The sequence below is a fragment of the Leuresthes tenuis genome, unplaced genomic scaffold (genome assembly GCF_036924035.1).
Source record: "Leuresthes tenuis unplaced genomic scaffold, fLeuTen1.0.hap1 SCAF_24, whole genome shotgun sequence".
NCBI classification, from domain to species: domain Eukaryota; kingdom Metazoa; phylum Chordata; class Actinopteri; order Atheriniformes; family Atherinopsidae; genus Leuresthes; species Leuresthes tenuis.
The window spans coordinates 16,977,559-16,998,066 of record NW_027325378.1 but is presented as its reverse complement, the minus strand read 5'-3'; the positions used below and the strand labels follow the sequence as shown (position 1 = coordinate 16,998,066).

The window sequence follows — 20,508 nt, the reverse complement described above, 5'->3', positions numbered from 1 at the left end:
CCCCTGGCTAAAAAGCTATAAAAAGCATTAAATTAACAAAGTAATGCAGTAATAATTATGTTGATGATCTACTGACATACATGTCTATGTGAGAACATCTTTCACCAGCGACATCTTGCACTGAAGTAATGTTTGTCCTACTACATTACATCATAATAACACACACATTTCACACAGTTGATTAGCTCACTGAAAAGGTGGAGAGTGGGTGAAGGATAACTTTTCTGCTGACACCCATGGAAGAGACATCAGGTCATTTTCTACAGTCCTATGTTTTTCCTATTTCACTCTCATTCGGGAATGGTGAGAGTTAGGAGTTAAAAGCACACGTTTGGAGCTAGATAAATATACACACACCTTACATGTTTCAACATCCGTGGATAGGTACGTGAATATGGTAATTTCCCATGGATGCTCCCCCACACAAAACAATGTATTTGTAATGTCACCATGTAAAAAGTGTTAACCCTGAATTATGACCCTACTGCGTTCTCTTCATGTGGACAAATGGAACTATTATCTGTTTTCATGTCAGACTTGAGTTACAGTAAAGTTTAAGGAGGCATTTGTGGATGTAAAACACAAATGAAAGGAAAAATAACTAATCTGTAATTACAATCATATCTGCTCAAACCATGTTATGTATAAATCATGCAGTTTGTGAAATTCAGCAGAGCTCTAACAGAACTTGTGAAGTACTTCCCTGTTTAGATGTAATCTAAAAGCAGACAGACCTCCAAAATGTAAAAATACATCAAGTGTCACCCTTCATGTGAGGAAGTAATCTTAATGTTTTCAGGGTACACGTCTCACTAATTTCTTTCTTTAAACGTTTCTATTCAGAGCCATGTGATTTAACCTCTTTACAAATGACATTAAAAACTGTTTTATTTTTAAAAGAACTACAAACAGTTTTTAAAAAGAACGTTAAGAGATGTTTTATTTGAGTTTGTAACTTCTGGTCATGTACCAGAGTTGTTACAATATGATTCCAGAAAATAGCCAGAAACAGCCTTTTAGACAAAAATACCCACAAAGCTGTAGAAGAAAGTAGCTCTTGAGGAAAAAGGTTATGTGGTGATTTTTATTAGCGGGCAGTTCATCGTCAAGTGTGGATCTGCCGCAGCAGGTTAGTTTCCATTAAGTAGCAGAACAAATCTGAAGGAAGGAAAAGAGAAATGTTTCCTGTGACTGGTTTGAAGTAAATAAACTTGGCTACAGAGTGTCACCAAAGAGAAAAGAACTTGTCCTAACCAGGAACTAAGCAACTGGTCGAATTGTCAGTTTTGTATAGAAACCTTATTTACTATATTACCTGGAAGTTTCTAAGTAGCTGCCATGATAAGAGCTGTTTGAATTATCTCAATACTAAGAAATACTTTTATCGTCTTCTTTAGCAAATGAAACACTGGGGCATCTTTATGAAAGTAAGGAGATTATTCTATTTCACATTTCCTTGGGGTTGCAACTTTCACAGTGACACTAGTTTATGCTTATCCAGTTGTACTAACTGTAATTTTTGTGGATAAATATAAGGACGGAATGGTGACAGTTCATAAGCAGTGGTCTGCACTTGCTGTGGTTCCTCCTCCTCTTCCTCACTGTCTGTGATTCATCAGTGAGTGTGAGGTCCTAAACTCTGTGGTTCTGGAGCTGGTTATGATCCAGCCTCATATCACCTGTGATAACTATGCGTTATACCCCTTATTTAAAATGATTTTATCCAGTAATTTATAGATTTGTCTGGTGGATGTTAAGCCCCTGAAGAGAAATTCTGTTTCCACTTTCATTGTAGCAGTGAGGAAGAGGCCTGCTGGTGTTTCCCAGAAAAAATGTGTGCATCATCCATCTATCCATCCTTTTTTCTGTACCCGCTTAATCCAATTTAGGGTTGTGGTGGGAACTATTCCAGCTGTCATTGGGTGAGAGGCAGGGTACACCCTGGACAGGTCGCCAGTCCATTACAACGCCACACAGAGACAAACAAGATACACAACTGTGCACGCGCACACTCACTCCTATGGACAATTTAAATGGCAAATGCAGTCCTTAACAGTGGAAATCTTTATTGGCTGGTGTCAAAGAACCTTACACAGAGTGTGACACATACACAGAGTAGCCATTTGAAAATATATGTATATAAATTGAACAAAAATATAAATGCAACACTTTTGTTTTTGCTCCCATTTTTCATGAGCTGAACTCAAGGATCTAAAACATCTTCCACATACACAATAGATCTATTTCTATCAAATATTGTTCACAGATCTGTCTAAGTCTGTGTTAGTGAGCACTTCTCCTTTGCAGAGATAATCCATCCCACCTCACAGGTTTGGCATGTCAAGATGCTGATGAGACAGCACGATCATTGCACAGGTGTGCCTAAGGCTGGCCACAATAAACATAATCAGACTCTCAAGAAACCTCTAATCTCCTCTGAGATAAATTCAGTTAAACCAAACGATGGACAGAGTGTGGGTGGGGTTGAGCACACATGCTAAGTATTCTCCCCTGAAGAGATATTGTTCTATAGCACTGTAGTGCTGTAGAGCGCCTAGTAATTGAGGATCAAGTAATTGTATACAAGTGACCAGACAGGCAGGTCTCATCTAGGAGAAAACACAGGCAGGCTGTTCAGATATTTAAATCATTAAGTTAAATTATTTTTGTCAAGGCTTAAAGAAATCTCTTGTTTTGAGATGAGGTTGGACATTTTTGTGCAATATTCTACATTTATACTTAAGCTGACAATTTGTTCTTAGATTAAAAGAAATATACGGTTTGTTTGGCAATCCAAAATTGGCCAGAAGAGGGCATGTTTGCACCTTGATCTCCAGAACTAGACCACACACATCCTCACCTAAGCTGAGCTACAGCAATCACAAAACAGGCATGCAACTTCTAGAACTACAAACTTTTCAGATTGTGCTTTTTCACTGTCATAGATATGTGGCTTTTTGAAGGTACTACTGTATCTTGGTAACTTTCACAGAGTACAAAATAGGGAAGGAACACTAAAGCTTCCGTTTGAGAAGTTAAATAACACCAATTATAGAACTGGATGAAAAATATCTTTTTGCTCTGCGTAACTACTTCTCTATTTAAAGAAATGCAGTCACACTGCGGTAGCTGTTTAAGGTCATCTTAGGATAGTCTCTTTTACCACAGCATATTTTCTGTTTCTTTACTTTCTACTTCTACTTCTTGGATCTCTCCTCCTGTGCGCCATTATACTTCTAACGGAACAGCACTGTGCAACAATCTTTCACTGGTTTTGAATTGCTGACAAACATTTGCAGAACTAGACTGTGAAATATGTCATTTCAAAACTAGTTTAGTTGTTCATTCAAATGCAAAAAACAAAATATATGCCATTTTTCATTATGTTTGGAGGTGTGTCTCACATAGTGTAAGATGTTGCCACTACAGATGAAGGATCAATCAATCAATAGTTCAATCAATTAAAACACGTTCAGTTAAATGTGGGAGTTCATACCCTGATTTGCATAGATAGAAAGCCTGGTTCTTGTATGGATCAATGAATGAATATTACAGATTATATTTTTGCTCAAATATGGGATGATAAATCATCTGTTTGTGGGGACTTTAATGTCCATTTGTTAAAAACTGAATGAACATAAACTACAGACTTTTGTAATGTATGGCTTAGTTTTGATAATTTTCCTCTTATAGATAAACCAAGCAGGATGACCAAAGAAAGTGCTACGCTTTTTGGTAACATTTTTACTAATGTTGCTACAAGAGGATTACTTTTGAGCAATCTTAAATGTTTACCTTTAATAAGTACACTCTCATGTAATTTAGTGAGAAATAAGACACAAGAAAGAACTGACAGGTGTCATGTGTTGATGATCCTGATCAGGTCTATGAGTTTCATTACAAACAAAGGCCTAAAAAAAGCATTAGGCAAATTATTAATGAAAAAGGGAAGCTATGGATGAAAACAAAAAAACAAGGGGACTGCAAAGGGCAAGCAAACAGAAAAAAACAGCTAACCAGTGAAAGTAAAGGAAATACAAACAGTATAAGAATTAACTGTTGTCTAATTGTAATAAGGTTACAAAAGAAGGAATACTGTAATACAATGAAAAGTAAGAAATTAAACATTTTATTCAAAACAAATTTTTAGAAATGGTCATTTCTTAGCTATTTCTAAAATAGCTGTAAAGTTAAAATGGACATTTTTGAAAAGCATTATTGAAGAGTAAAGTGATTCCTGTGTGTGTTTGAGCCACTTTCGGCAGTGAAATTGAGATGCTTTTTTATTTGACTCATGGTAACAACAGCTCTGTGTTATCGGAAAAAACCTCTGACATACATATGCAGTTCATCTTTTAAGAGGGGTGTTTTTACCTGACAATGTGAAATTAGAAACATCATCACCCATATTCAGAAACAGAGGTAAGCATTACATGGTCAACTAAACTTATGCTGTTATGGAGATGATAGAAGAAAAGCCAGTGCTACTATAAACGATACACGCTTTGTTTTGTATTTATATATATATATATATATATATATAGAAGGCAGTTCAAATCTGACTCAAAAATCTTAGCAGTGAAAGTAGACCGACATGTTTGTGGCCTGCTGGGAGAAACTTTGACTTTGATTAATAGATCAAATCATGCTTGGCACCAAAACAGCAGGTCCAAACCTGAGTTTGTTGTCCTTGGAGTGATGATTACTATTCTTTGAATTATATATTCAAATCAAAACTCTGCACTGGAAATACGTGCAAAGAAATGTGTCCTGTAACAGGTGGACAAATTTCCTGTTATCCAGGATTTGGGACTTCAATCAATCTGAGGCGCAAACAAATCACATGACAGCATCTATTTGTGGTCAGCACACAAATCTAAGAGAGCTGCACATTTTGTGGAACTGTAAGCAGTTGTCCAGCGTTCTTTTCCACATTAAGGCTTTGAAAAAGCATCTAGTACATATAAACACTGAAGCTTTTTTTCTTTTAAATTAAACCCGTACAAATCAAAGAGAGCTAATTTTTTTTTCACTTCAGCATAAAGATCCTCTGGGACATCAGCAGTCTGTCGCTCAGACACTTTAACCTGGTCATACACAGTATCCAGCTCCTGTCTTCGGTCCTGCACTGAGTTAGAGGACGGCCTGGGTGTCTGCTTGGAGAATTCAAGCTCTCCATAATGTAGGTCTTCTTTTTCTTCTTCTTTTCCTTCTAGTTTTCCTTCAAGCTCTTCACTTGTTCGATTCTGCAAACACAATAAGTTTTGTAAATAGCTTAAGTCATCTAGATCCAGGTGTACAGCACATCATCATAATCCTTGATAAATAATCTATAAGAAACAAGGTCTATCAATTTCCTACCTGGAGCTGTTGTGTAGTTGAATTTGTCTCAGTTGTCTGCCTCCAATACATGAAAATACTGTAAAATAAATCACCAGTGACAAAACAGGATTAAAAATCAGCATCTTTTCAAAAACAGGCTGATTCCAGCAAAAAGAAAACATGTACTTGTCATACTCACCAAACAAACATAACCAGGCAGATGATCGCAATTAATCCTACAAGAATAGCCTCCCAGAGTATATTTCCACCAGGCGAACCTCGATGAAACAAAATGTAAACAATCACAGCAAAACTGAAATGGCCAGAAGAGAGACTCAGCTTTTTCATGATTTAAAAGACTAGACTGAGTGCAGTTAGTAATTTACCTTTTATATTAAGAGATATTATTTGTGATGTCTGATTGCCCAGACTATTTGTAGCCACACAGTAATAATCTCCTCCTTCTGTTGCATTTAATCTGTAAAAGTCTCCTTCAGCTACTTTCATGGCTCCATGTTTGCTGTTCTTGAACCAGGTGAAGCTGCTGATGGGAGGATTGGCTCTGCTGGAGCAGCTCAGGTTCATCCAGCTACCTGCTGACACCAAACCTGATGGACTGATGGATGCTGAGGTGTTTTTAGGAGCATCTGAGGAAAATGTTACACAGATTAACTTTGTTCATCAGAAACGGATGAACCATGATGTGCTGACAGGATCACTTACATGAAACACTGAGAGTCACTTCTGTCTCTGCTGTCTTGACATGTTTTCCTTCATTCACAGGATATCTGACAGAGCAGCTGATGGTGTATCCATCATGTGTGTCTGACAGAGTGATGGTCTCCTGGATTTTAGCTGTAAAGGTTCCATCTGTGTTTTCCTCCATTTGTCTGTGAGAGTTTTGTTGGAGATTCCAGGTGAGTTCAGGAGGGGAGTGAGGACAGGGAGTAAAAGCTGAGCAGGTGATGGTGACAGACTCCTTCTCCTTCAGTTCACCTGAGATGTTGATTCTGGGTTTCCAAGCAGAATCTATGGTTTCACATAGGAGATTTCAGTGAAGATTTTTTTTTAAGTAGTTGCTTGTTGGTGAAGTCAAAGCTGCAGCATATTTTCAATGTTATCCTTACCACTGATATTATGAAGACAGAAAAGCTTTCTTACCTATAACCGTTACTGTTACAGGGTCACAAATAGCTGTTGCTCTGAACGGTTCGTTCTCAATTCTGAAGAAGTAACTGTCTGTGTGACTTGTGGTTATATCATAGAACAGACTGGTGCAGTCGGTCTTACTCAGGCTTCCAGTGAAATTCACTGAATAGGTGTTATTTGGCATGCTGCTGTTGAAAACAACATTGGTTGGATATGTTTCAAACCTCGGGTCCCCTTTAATCCAAACTCCAATGATAGTTCTTCCGCTGTCAAACCCTTTTCCTGGTCTAGCACTAAAGTTACATGGAATTTGCAAACAAGATCCATTCAGTGCTTCCATCGGTGTCGGTGAAGTAATGAAGAGGCTTGAATCATCAGGACAAGCAGTCACAGTGCCTGTAAAACCACATTCAGAAATGCTACATGACAAGAAATTCATTTTGGGGTCTGGAACATGTATTTTTGGTTTTGTAGAAAGAAAATGATATGCGATATGCATGTTAATGACCTGGTGATAAGACCTGTGAAAGGGTTGAGGGGAGGTGGTTGGAACGGATGCTAGATGCCTTCCAACCTAAATATGGTGTTTAACAAGAGAGGGTCGCTGTTATTTGTGCTAATATCCAATGTTTTTCTATGTTTGATTTTCACAGAGGGTATCTTATGACCAGTTGTGAGGACATTGAAGTCGCAAAGACCTCGTCCAGCAGTAGTGTGTTGCTTGCTGGTCTTTTCATCTGCACTGTCAATGACTTCAGTAGAAAATAGTTTTCAAAGCAAAGCCTGTTTCTCTGCACAAATGTTTCAGACTTTAAACACCTACAATAAAATAACGAGGACACTCAGTAAGATATTGTCATATTTATACAGAATTATCATGAACTCATTAGCTAAAAAAGAGATAACAAATCAATAATTCCTTTAATACATGCCCAAACCAAGATGTTACCCTCTACTTTGAGTCCTCAGAAGCAAATAATAATGCAAAGTGTCATGGTAAAATTTCATTCAAACCCAGCCAAAACAGGTTTTCGCCAGTAAAATCTAGAAAGTTGCTTTTTCTTTTTTTTCCTCCACACACCACACACACCGTCTTTACATTCACTGCGACATAGTAGAATTAAATAAATAACAAACACAAATAATTAAATCACAAGACAGTATTTCCCCCTGCTTTTGTTCCCGATATTGAGGCGAATTGCTTAAATTTTCATACAGCCGATCCCGCGAGGGGGTGCTTTTCATGGCAGGGGTGCTTAATACGGCACAACACCTGCTTACTTTCACCCCTGCATACGAGTGACAGAGTGAAGCCGAGTCTCCCCGGAGAAGTGTAGCGTTTGCTCACATTTTTGAAATTGCAATGTCACCATGAGTGGTTAGAGGCTGTGAGATGACAACATACACTGCCACAGGCTGAACGTTTGTGGGAAAACCAGAGATCTTTTGCACAAAAGTCTACAGATTTACACCCGCAACCGTCTTTTTGTCCAGGTCAAGACAATCAACTGCCTATAATGTGACATAGCAAGCACCAAAATTCTCATGTAGTGAGACGTTAAACACTACGTGATTATGCAGAGTCAAAAAATAAGCTGCGTTTCATGAGAAACTCTACAATTGGGAGGCTTTACTGTGAATCTGCATCAGTTTGTGCTGTGGACCAACATTACATGTTCTGTTATTAGATCAGGTTGTAAGCCTCCGTTAAACGATGGAAGTAACTTAATTTGGCACAAATGTCCAGGCGTATCTCTGTTGTAATAATATAAATGATATGAAAAAATGACTCAATCAGTGAGCAAAAATAATTTTACATTGTTGCCCACCACTAAACAGAACATGACATTCACTTCCATTTTGGATAATAATGTCATGTTTTGAGGCTCAAATTGTAAATAATGTAAGTAAAAACAGCCTGAATATAATAAAACTGACAGAACAAGCAGTTCACCTGAAAGAAAGAATAGATTCAATGTTGCCACAGTCAAAGGGAAAGCTGCAATGAGACCCATCACCTGGATATACAAACACAAAACCCACAACATAAGAACTTTTCTATTCCATCTTAGCTCTTTACAGTCATACTTTACTTGTACAGCAAGTGACATTTAAGAGCTTATGTAGATTCTAAATGATACTCAAAACACTGAAATTTCCTCCTTTTTGGGGTGCAGGTTTTTTCTAAATCAAACCCCAACAAATACATTTATTCCTTTATCTGTGTTAATAACAAAAAATAAAAATTATGCAAGTCTCTGCGCTAACAAGTAAAAAAGTAAAATTCATAAGGATTCTGTCTTACCAAACAGGCTCTGATAGAAGGACAAGCAGCAGTCAGATGTGAAGTGAACAATCGTTGGGTTCACTGGGGCGTTGAGGCATCCTGGGTCTGACGGCTTTGCTTTGCGGTAAGACGTATTGCATCACTTCCTGTTGCTTTGTGTGTGTGCACTGTGACAATTCTCGCTCTCCTTGAACTACTAATAATCACCTTATTTCTCCCTATAATTTACACATCTTGCATAGTTAACTCTATCCCATACTTGTTATATTCTAACGCTCACTCTTACAGATCTTTAGTCTTTATTTTTCACTTTTTAGCGGTGTATCTGGTTCTCTAGCTTAGCATGGCTACCAGTTCTCTTCCTCTATCTCCTGCTTTCACCTGCTCCGTGTGTCAGATGTTTAGTTACTCCTCTGCCTCCTTTAGTGGTAATGGTACATGTAACAAATGTAGTCTTTTTGTAGTTTTGGAGGCAAGGCTTTCTGAATTGGAAACTCGGCTCTGCACTGTTGAAAACCACCCGATAGCGAGCCAGGCCCCTTTAGTCAGTGCGGAGCCACCTAGCGTAGCTTGCTCTGTTAGTCGTCCCCGAGCAGATCCCGAGCAGCCGGGACTTAAGAGTGGCTGGGTGACTGTCAGGAAGAGGAGTCATAGTCCTAAAGTCAAGCCCGTGGTTCACCATCAACCTGTCCACGTTTCTAATAGATTTTCCCCACTCAGCGACACACCCGCTGAGGAGAAAACCCTGGTAATTGGCAGCTCTATAGTCAGAAACGTGGCATTAGAGACACCAGCGACCATAGTCAAATGCATTCCAGGGGCCAGAGCGGGCGACATAGAATCCTATTTAAAACTGCTGGCTAAGGATAAACGTAAATACGGTAAAATAGTTATTCACGTCGGCGGTAATGACACCCGGTTACGCCAATCGGAGGTCACTAAAATTAATGTTGCATCGGTGTGTAATTTTGCCAAAACAATGTCGGACTCCGTAGTTTTCTCTGGACCCCTGCCAAATCTGACCAGTGATGACATGTTTAGCCGCATGTCCTCATTCAATCGCTGGTTGTCTAGATGGTGTCCAGCAAACAACGTGGGCTACATAGATAATTGGCAATCTTTCTGGAGAAAACCTGGTCTGATGAGGAGAGACGGCATCCATCCCACTTTGGAAGGAGCGGCTCTCATTTCTAGAAATATGGACGAATTTATTAGTCATCCAAAAACATGACATCCCAGGGTTGAGACCAGGATGCAGAGTTGTAGTCTTACACACTTCTCTGCGGCTTCCCACCTGATGCTGCCCCCCCCTCAATCAAAAAACACAAAAGGAGCAAATCCTCTTGTGCAAAAAAAATTTAAAACAAAAACTTTAACTGAACAAAAACATCAAACTATTAAATGTGGTTTGCTGAATATTAGATCTCTCCCTTTGAAGTCTCTGTTAGTGAATGATTTGATTTGTGATCATCATATTGATATATTTTGTCTTACAGAAACCTGGCTGCAGCAGGAGGATCATGTTAGCATTAATGAATCAACTCCCTCTGACTATTTAAATGTTCATGTTCCTAGAACCACAGGTAGAGGAGGAGGAGTGGCAGCTATCTTCAGATCAGGGTTACTAATCAGTCCTAGACCCAAGATTAGTTTTAGCTCTTTTGAATCTCTGATTCTCAGTTTTTCCCACCCAAAGTGGAAATCACAAAAACCTCTTGTGTTTGTTGTTGTGTATCGTCCACCTGGCCCTTATTCTGAGTTTCTGTCTGAATTCTCAGAGTTTTTATCCCAGTTAGTGCTGAGTACAGATAAAGTCATTGTAGTGGGTGACTTTAATATTCATGTAGATGTTGAAAATGACAGCCTAAATATTAACTTTAATTCTATATTAGACTCTATTGGATTTTCTCAAAGTGTTCACAGACCTACTCACTGCCTTAATCATACCCTTGACCTTGTGCTGACTTATGGCATTGAGAGTGAACAGTTAACAGTGTTCCCTCATAACCCTGTCTTGTCTGACCATTTTTTAATAACTTTTGAATTTACATTACTTGACTACACGGTTTCTGAGAAGAATTCTACATATAGAAGGTGTCTGTCAGAGAATGCTGTAACCAGATTTAAAGAGTTGATTTCATCATCCTTTTCTTCACTGCCATGTGCTGATATGACACAGGATGGCTACCTAAATTTTACTCCAGTAGAACTTGACTCTCTTGTTGACAGCACTACAGCTTCAATGCGTACAACACTGGACAATGTTGCCCCTCTGAAAAGGAAGGTAATCAGTCAGAAGAGGTTGGCTCCTTGGTATAATTCACAGCTGCGTGCGTTAAAGCAGACTGCAAGAAAGCTGGAGAGACAGTGGCGTTCCTCTAATTTAGAAGAGTCTCAATTAGTCTGGAAAGATAGTTTAATAACGTATAAGAAAGCACTTCGTAAAGCTAGAACTGCGTATTATTCATTATTGATAGAAGAGAATAAGAATAATCCCAGGTTTCTTTTCAGCACTGTTGCCAGACTGACAAAGACTCCGAGCTCTGTTGAGCCATGTATTCCTTTAACTCTCAGCAGTGATGATTTCATGAGATTCTTCATCAATAAAATTGTTTCTATCAGAGAGAAGATTAATGGAATCCTTCCCATTATTATCACTGATGTATCATCAAGTAGAGCAGCTTTAGAAGTATCTTTCGAACCTGAATTGTATTTAGACAGCTTCTGTCCAGTTGATCTTTCTGAGCTAACAACAGCAATAGTCTCTTCTAAACCATCAACTTGTATGTTAGACCCAATCCCAACCAGACTGTTCAAGGAGGTTTTCCCCTTAATTAATACTTCCATATTGGATTTGATCAATCGGTCTTTGTTGATAGGATATGTACCTCAGACTTTTAAGGTTGCTGTAATTAAACCTTTACTTAAAAAACCTACTCTTGATTCAGAAGTGTTGGCTAATTATCGACCTATATCCAATCTCCCTTTTTTGTCCAAAGTTCTTGAAAAAATAGTTGCAGTTCAACTTTGTGATCATTTACATAGAAATAATCTGTTTGAAGAGTTTCAGTCAGGATTCAGAGTGCATCATAGCACAGAAACGGCACTGGTGAAAGTTACCAATGATCTCCTGTTAGCTTCTGATAGCGGACTTGTTTCTGTGCTTGTCCTGTTGGATCTCAGTGCTGCATTTGATACGATCGATCACAGCATTCTGTTACAGAGACTTGAACATGTTATTGGGATTAAAGGAACTGCATTAGGCTGGTTTAAGTCATATTTATCTGATAGATTCCAGTTTGTTCTTGTAAATGAGGAATCTTCCTCACACGTTGCAGTAAGTCATGGAGTTCCTCAGGGTTCTGTGCTTGGACCGATTCTTTTTACTTTATACATGCTTCCATTAGGTAACATTATCAGACAGCATGGCATAAATTTCCATTGTTATGCTGATGATACTCAGCTGTACTTATCTATGAAACCAGATGAAACCTACAGGTTGGTCAGGCTACAAGCCTGTCTTAAAGACATAAAGACCTGGATGACTCAGAACTGTCTGCTTTTAAATTCAGACAAAACTGAAGTTGTTCTCTTTGGACCTGAGCGCTTCAGGGAGAAATTGTCTAGTTATATAGTTACTCTAGATGGTATTTCCTTGGCTTCTAGTTCTACAGTGAGGAACCTTGGAGTTATTTTTGACCAGAATTTATCATTTGACGCACATATAAAACTGGTTTCTAGGACTGCCTTCTTTCACCTTCGTAATATTGCCAAAATCAGGAACATCCTGTCTCAAGGTGATGCAGAGAAACTAGTTCATGCATTTGTTACTTCAAGATTGGACTACTGTAATTCCTTATTATTGGGCTGTCCCACATATTCTCTGAAAAGCCTCCAGCTGATCCAAAATGCTGCAGCCAGAGTTCTGATGAGAACTAACAGGAGAGATCATGTTTCTCCAGTTTTAGCTTCTCTTCATTGGCTCCCTGTTAAATTCAGAATAGAATTTAAGATTCTTCTCCTCACATATAAAGCTCTTACTGACCGAACTCCATCATATCTTAAAGATCTCATTGTACAATATTTTCCTAACAGAGCACTTCGCTCCCAAACTGCAGGTTTACTTGTTGTTCCCAGAGTTTCTAAAAGTAGAATGGGAGGTAGAGCCTTCAGTTATCAGGCCCCTCTCTTGTGGAATAAGCTGCCAGTAAATGTCCGGGAAGCAGACACCCTTTCCACTTTTAAGATTAGGCTTAAAACTTTTCTTTTCGATAAAGCTTATAGTTAGGGATGGCTCAGGTAATCCTGAAACATCCCATAGTTAAGCTGCTATAGGCTTAGACTGCTGGGGGACCTCATCTGTCACACCTTTCCTCACTTTGCTCTCTTTTTCCCCCTGTTTAATTTCAAAATTGATTTTATGTACATGTGACATTATTGTGGTTATTAACCTATGTTTCCCTGTTCCAACAGATATCCTTTGAATGGCGTTATGGTGTTTTTCCCCCCTCTTTTCCCTCTTTTCTGTCTTCTCAAACCCCAGCTGGTCGAGGCGGATGGCCACCCTTCCTGAGTCTGGTTCTGCCAGAGGTTTCTTCCTGTTAAAAGGGAGTCGTTCCTTTCCACAGTTGCCACAGGCACGCTCAGGACGGGAGATTGGACTGAAGACACATTTCGGTGCAATCTGTTGGTTTCCTTAGCTAGGATATTAATTTTTTTAATTAGCTCTATATGAATTAATTGGATTATGATTACAATGAATTGAATTCCAATTGGCTTGAATTGGACTATATTACTTAAGTGCCTTGAGATGACAATTGTTGTAATCTGGCGCTATATAAATAAAATTGAATTGAATTGAATTGAAATTAAATTTAAAATGCAACTACTTCCCTGTTTAATGTACCAAAAGGAGAGCTGACTTCCTGACTCAATACTAAAGAGCAGGTGCAGATGGTTTAGAAGGAATTCAGCATGCAAATTTAGTGGCTTCTTTCTACTTAAGACTAAGTGACTGATTTATTGCTTTCTTATTATCTTAAATATATTATTACTATATAAAGAATTGCATTACTATGAGGGAGAACGGAAGAGCAAATTTATAGGTGCGCCTGCCTAGTCTTGTTGATCACTCAAAACACTTAGTGGCATTCCCCCATTCAAACACATTCTTAGGCTATATTGTAAATGCTATGCTTTTCTCCACATTGCCCCCAATAAATGCCTCAGGGGTAACGTGGGGATCAGTGTCTAAAACAAGGGGCAGTCTGACGTGTGGACTGAGAAAGTTGAGAATCAAACCACCAAACTTTGGAGTGGCAGATGACCATTAAATTCGGGAGCCTAAGCAGCATTTACAGAATGAAGAAACCAAATGAAGAAAATCAATGTTTTATTAAAAAAAAAAAAAAAAAAATCCAGGAGTTTATTAGATACTTTTAAGGAAGTGGGTTGGTTTCTTTCCCCTTGCAGGGCCAAAGGGCACCGACCAACTTCAAAAACTCCTTTATATCCGCCGCGTCCATTCTGGTCAGATCCTTCTGTCAGGTTTGGTGGTTGTACTGGCGTGGTGGAAGTTTTAGGACCGGGATGCAGATATTTAAAGTAAAAATTTGATTTATTGAAACACACACACACACAAAAACACCACTAGGCACGAATGAGCTGGATTACAAAAACTTAACTATGACTATGAAGAAAAAACTTGATTATGACCAATAAATACGGGAGCAACCCTGTCACACATGAAATACAGTGAGGATCAGATAGAGTTTATGGGGGAACCCGGAAACTAAATACTGATGGGAGGTGATTGGTGATGGCGTGCAGCTGAGGGGGAAGGCACAGGTGAAGTGAATGAACTAATGACCAAGAGTGACTGAGAGAAAACATGGTAAAACTAATGACTTAACAGAAACCTAAAACATGAAAAACCAAGAACTAAAAACATAACAAAACCAACAGACGTGACAGAAATTAGGTGCAAAACATAAGGTCTGTGTCACAGAATGTGTTCAGGACACATCAGATTTAAGCTAGGCTTGATTTGTTGTTTTGTTTTATCTGTTTGTCTTACCTCAAACTGTGCCTTTTATATTTCTGTTGTATTGTTTTGTGCTTGCAACTCATACTAGTTCACTGTTAAGAAAAGATCTTGCCAGGCCCAACCCATAAATGACCTTTTGCAAAATCAAGCTTGAAATATTGCTAAATACTGGCTCTTGGTGCAAAGTAGTAACATCACTTTTTTTTCAGCAGTCTCCACCTACTGAGAAGAACACAGAGGAGGAAACAAAACTGAGAATTCTCAAAGGAGACGAAGAATTACTATCCTTCCTTCTTTTTAGTTTTAATAAAGCAACTTATAATCATCACCGCCTGTCTTCACCTCCTCCTCCATTAGTCCAGCATTTGGGTCCAGCTACTACAATGACTCCTGACACACATCCCTTAGTCTCTCTTTGAAAGCATAAATACATCTGCTTTTCAGTTCCAAAGAAGCATCGCTAAGTGCTGTAAAAAAAAAACAAAAAAACAAGTTTCTATGAAGAACTTGAACATCTTGATAACCAACGGATTAGAAAATATTTGTTGGTATGTCCACAGACTCATTTCCTCTTTACTGAAGCGTAGATGTCGCCACCAGTCAGTGTGAAACTCTCCTCTGTCTTGTGCACATTCACCTGTGAATACACAGCATTTTGCTGCTGTGTGGCCTCGTGCGCTGAGTCCGAGGAAAGTCTCATCACGGAGAAGTCAATCTCTCCATAATGAATGTCCTGGTTTTCAGCTGTGCTGGCAGGTTCTTGTAGAACCAGACTCTGTGAAAAATAGACCACATGTGAAATGAGGTAAACTCTCCTACATTTAGTTCAGCTTCTTTTTTCCTGAAGTTTGATCAGCTCACAGTTTTATAATGAGGCAATATCCTCAGAACAATCTGTAGCCGGACGAAGGAACAGAAAACATCTATGTTGCGTGTGGTTTCCCCACAGGATGTTGAGAATCCCATCTATTTCACAACTTCCTTACAAGGAGTCCACTCAGATTTGTATCACAGTCACTGAAAGTGGATACCGATTCACTGTACATAAATCACAAAAGAAATGTTCAGTGGAGTTCAGTTTTCTCACCTGACTGGGATGTGAAGTTGGATGTTTTGACTTTAACCACCTGGAAGAAAAAAGACAGCAACACAGTTAGCTCATTTCTTTTCAAATGTACTTACACCAAGAATAAGACAAATAAGGGAAAGTTTTTTCAAGCGCAGTCAAACTACAATTATGCTTTTCTAATAATAATTTCCTACCGACCTAATATGGACCATAAGTGTAGATGACCACATGAACATACTAAAAACACTTAGAATCTAAAACTCTGAGTTTGCTGCAGGAATGACTAAACATGATGTAAATTAATCTCTAACTCTAACTGAATCTGTCATCTGTCATCAAACATATTTTGGATGTAAACGGGCCTAAGACATCAGAATAGAATCTGCTGTATCAAGGACGTCAGTGGCTTATGTTAGAAATGCATGAAACTTTTCAAATAAATCACAGACAAAAAAAAAGAAGATGCTGAAACAGAGATATTAAGCTTAAGGAGGGGCACACGATTAAGATTTTAGGTACTTTACCCCGACACTCTGAGCCAGTTCACTTCATCAAGCCCTACATGTGGAGGTAATGTAGCTTTTACATCCTTTTCATAAAATATAAACAGTAGATGAGCGAGCCAAGTATGTTGCTGCCGCGGCGCTCACAGAAAACAGTCAGAAAAGAAAAAAATGGTGGATGAAGTAGCTAAAATAATATGGAGAAGGCTATGGAACTTTTACATGGCCATTTTCATTTAAAAGATGTTCCAGACGGTGCAGTCGACAGAGCCAAAGTTATTTGTAAGCACTGCAAAGTTGAATTGTCTTATCACCGGAGTATTTCTGTTCCTTCAGTGTACAGTTCCAATAAAATTGCGTTATATGCTACTTTTGAATGCGATGAACAATGTGATTAATCGTGAGTAATCACAGGAAATCATGCAATTAACGTGGTTAGAGAATTTAATATTTGCCCAGCCCTACTAAAAAACACAAACCGGACTGTTAGGCTGCAAAGCAGTTTAATGCAATCTGCCATGTCTGATGCGCATTGCAACAGAAGCTCCTGGCTGTGCAAACATGCTCACAGTGTGAGGGAGGGGTCTTCCGCTTAGCTGCATTCACTCTCTTGGGGAAAGTGAATGGAGCATTTGCATGGGCCAGTAACATTTCACACTTCCCTTGGGGCCAAAATGTACATGACTTTGTAACCTCAGTAACATGAAAGTATTAAAAATGGATATTTGAAAACTTGCCAAAAGTTCAACTCAATATTTAAGACATATAGGTCCCACTTATTGCTCCAAAAATATAGATAATTAATGTCATGATTAAAAACATAAAATGGAATATAGGGCAGACTTTGTTCTACTTACCAAATGAGAAAAATCACACAGATGAGTAGAATGGTCGCAATAGTCACTCCAACAGCAGCTGCCAGCTCAGTTACTAAAGAAACAAAGCATTAAAAGTTAAAAAGTCAAGCGTGTGTATTTTTTTTTTCTTTTAATTTATACTGAGAAAACATCAGTGCCAGAAGAAGAAGCAAAAAAAAGCTCTTGCCTATGCTGAGTATGAGTATGCTCTCACATCCTTTACTTAGTTGTCTCTAGAATATCCTGTTTTTCATATCCTCTATTTTTTTCTCATGTTGTATAGCACTGCATTTTATGAAAGTGTTAAGTCATTATCCCTTGTTGGCAATGGTTATTTTCTGCAAATATGCTAAACTTTTTTTTGATCAAACATAATCTACTTTCCCTCCGCTGCTGAAAAGAGCACAGTTTTCTATTTATCTCAACTGTTTTCGGCTGCACAGTAATAAACTTCTCCATGACCCAACTTCTCCATGACCCAACCTCAGCTAAGCTGAAGACAATGGATGGATGGACATTCTAGATATTCTATCTATATAATTACTGAATATCAAATATGTATATATACAATAAAAAGGAAATTCTACATTTACCTTTGTTTTTTAAATGAGTCCATGATGACGTCTCATTACCGAGAATATTTGCAGCCACACAGAAGTAACTTTCTATATCTGTCATGTTGGTCATCTTGAGTCTGTAAAAGTCTCCTTCAGCTACTTTCATGGCTCCATGTTTGCTGTTCTTGAACCAGGTGAAGCTGCTGATGGGAGGATTGGCTCTGCTGGAGCAGCTCAGGTTCATCCAGCTACCTGCTGACACCAAACCTGATGGACTGATGGATGCTGAGGTGTCTTTAGGAGCATCTGAGGAAAATGTTACACACATTAACTTTATTCATCAGAAACGGATGAACCATGATGTGCTGACAGGATCACTTACATGAAACACTGAGAGTCACTTCTGTCTCTGCTGTCTTGACATGTTTTCCTTCATTCACGGGATATCTGACAGAGCAGCTGATGGTGTATCCATCATGTGTGTCTGACAGAGTGATGGTCTCCTGGATTTTAGCTGTAAAGGTTCCATCTGTGTTTTCCTCCATTTGTCTGTGAGAGTTTTGTTGGAGATTCCAGGTGAGTTCAGGAGGGGAGTGAGGACAGGGAGTGAAAGCTGAGCAGGTGATGGTGACAGACTCCTTCTCCTTCAGTTCACCTGAGATGTTGATTCCGGGTTTCCTAGCAGAATCTGAAGTTTAGCATCAAACAGACACTTTACGCACGGCACAATATGGTTTGCACAACAAAAGAATTGTCCTTGACTGTTTCGTGAAATTTAACCTCAGATATTGTTGAAAATCAACAACCCAGTCTCACCAGAAAACATGTAATAGGTATGTTTGTCCACATCTCCAAAACATAGAAATGCCACAGGCCATTGTTACAGACTGTGACATGTCAAACATGTATCCCATCAAGTGATGAGAATTAGGAAGACAATAAACTTCACCAGTTTTAGAGTCCTTATTCTGGAATGGCAACATTCTGCACAGGGATCAACGTAGCCACTACACGTTCTGGCATGAGATCAGGTTGCAGCAATCAGGCAAAATGAAGCTAGCCTAAAAAAAGTCAAGTTTAAGGTCGATGTTACAAACTCATGGGAGAAGAAACAACGGAATTACTTGCCTTTGACGCTTATTCGAAGAGGACTACATGAAGCTGTTGCCTGAAACGGCCAATTATTTACTCTGAAGTAGTATGTGTTTGAGTATTCTGCAGTTAAATCAGAAAACAGAGTTGTGCAGTTTTTCTGAGTGAGGCTTCCAGTAATTCTCATTGGATAAGTTTGTACTGTCCTACTGCTGTTGAAAATCACATTGTTTATATTTTTTGCAAATTTAGGATCGTTTTTAATCCACGCTCCAAAGCTCGCTCGACTCCCGTTGAATTTTCCTTCTTCCTTGGCAGTAAAGCTACATGGGATTTGCAAGCAAGATCCACTTAGTGCTTCCATAGTCTCTGGTGTAGTAATGACGAGTACTGCAGGGTTAAGGCAAGAGGCCAGTACATCTGTAGATTTAATATCAAAGTTCATTAATAAAGACAACAAGGGTTTTGGGTATAAACAAGAACTTGTCTTTTAGCTTTGCGTCTCGTTCGGACTGTAAATGATTCCAGAAATAAATAAGTGAACAAACATCTCACCTGACACAAAGAAGAGAGTGAGTAATGTTCTAACTGTCACCATATTCACAGGCACAGGCTCCCTGGATAAAACAGGCATTTTAGATCATTTAGTGAAGATTGCTCCTTCTTTACAGCAGCTTTCTGTCTCTTATTCAGAATGACTAATAAAATGCGTCAAGCTGTGAGATGCTTTCTTGGCAGCCGAAGTACAGCAAAATGGCAGCAAATATAATCACAGTGGAGTTCACAAGAAATGACTAAACAAAACACAAGAGATTAAAAGAGTTTCTTACCACAGAAGCCCACAGAGTGATCTTAAATTAACAGTGAAATCAACTAAACAGTCATAAAGCTGTGGTGGGAGAGAGTACTTTGGAATACAGCTGAATCAGATTACTTTGTTAAAACGCTGCCTACGATTACTAAGATGCTGCAGAAATATTTTTGTAGTTCCTGCTGACATCCTGTCATGAGGGAAGTAGGTATTGCGTCATTTTAAAAAATTGGACTTGTGACTTTCTCGCTCTCCGGGACTTTTTTCTAACAACACTCATTCCAAACCCTACATGTTTACTTTATACAATTCATTTGAAATAATGCATCACATTAAATCAGTTTAAATATGTTTGTAGCGGGCACCCTGATTTAGTGAAATATTAGAATTTCCACATTTCTAAAAATGTGGCTGAAGACGTCATTAGGTTTTCACGCAAGTCCTCAGAGTTGATCAAAAAGATTTAACATTTACCTTAATTAAACAATTCAAATTAATTCAAAATATTCCAAAACATAGTGTGGATGAAAATGATACAAACTCAGTGTATAGCTGCTCTGTTTTATTCAAAGAACAGGATTCATCTAACTGTCTTTCTCAGATTTAGACTTGGATACCTCACTGTGCCCAACGCATCAGACACTAGACTTTTAACTATTTCAAGATAAGCTATTATTATAGATAGATAGTCCTCGCAGTGACTGTGTTCCACCAGCTTCAGTGTACAGAGCAAACATGCAAAATTGTCCCTGCTGGGCATTTCGGAATGCTGTCGGGCATGGAGCCGTCTTTCTTCTTCTGCCTGGTAATGATAC

The 20,508-nt window shown here is 38.7% G+C and overlaps 1 protein-coding gene and 2 long non-coding RNA genes across 3 annotated transcripts; all 3 read right to left on the bottom strand.

Moving 5' to 3' along the window:
- Positions 1 to 5,221: 5,221 nt before the first annotated feature.
- LOC140284530 (uncharacterized) lies at positions 5,222 to 5,915 on the bottom strand. Its single transcript, XR_011910197.1, has 4 exons — positions 5,709 to 5,915; positions 5,522 to 5,600; positions 5,362 to 5,419; positions 5,222 to 5,246 (listed from the first exon to the last, which is right to left on the bottom strand). It is a non-coding gene; the product is annotated as an uncharacterized lncRNA (long non-coding RNA).
- A 785-nt stretch (positions 5,916 to 6,700) lies between these two features.
- Positions 6,701 to 8,837, bottom strand: LOC140284531 (uncharacterized). The gene is made up of 3 exons (XR_011910198.1): positions 8,777 to 8,837; positions 8,426 to 8,489; positions 6,701 to 6,867 (listed from the first exon to the last, which is right to left on the bottom strand). It is a non-coding gene; the product is annotated as an uncharacterized lncRNA (long non-coding RNA).
- A 6,515-nt stretch (positions 8,838 to 15,352) lies between these two features.
- LOC140284551 (myelin-associated glycoprotein-like) lies at positions 15,353 to 19,555 on the bottom strand. The gene is made up of 7 exons (XM_072378435.1): positions 19,438 to 19,555; positions 18,919 to 19,302; positions 18,173 to 18,478; positions 17,821 to 18,096; positions 17,234 to 17,306; positions 15,892 to 15,931; positions 15,353 to 15,579 (listed from the first exon to the last, which is right to left on the bottom strand). The coding sequence occupies exons 1-7, from the start codon at positions 19,514 to 19,516 to the stop codon at positions 15,367 to 15,369; spliced, it is 1,371 nt and encodes a 456-aa protein (XP_072234536.1). The 5' UTR covers positions 19,517 to 19,555; the 3' UTR covers positions 15,353 to 15,366.
- Positions 19,556 to 20,508: the final 953 nt, after the last annotated feature.

Bases quoted from the DNA above. Each gene is read 5' to 3' on its own strand.
- LOC140284551 (XM_072378435.1), bottom strand. From the start codon at position 19,516: ATGCCTGTTTTATCCAGGGAGCCTGTGCCTGTGAATATGGTGACAGTT. The intron at 17,307-17,820 runs GTAGAATTTCCT...TTGTTTCTTTAG, and splicing joins TTTAAAAAACAAAGGTAAAT to TAACTGAGCTGGCAGCTGCT. The intron at 15,932-17,233 runs GTAAGTAGAACA...TTTTTCTTCCAG, and splicing joins TGTGTGATTTTTCTCATTTG to GTGGTTAAAGTCAAAACATC.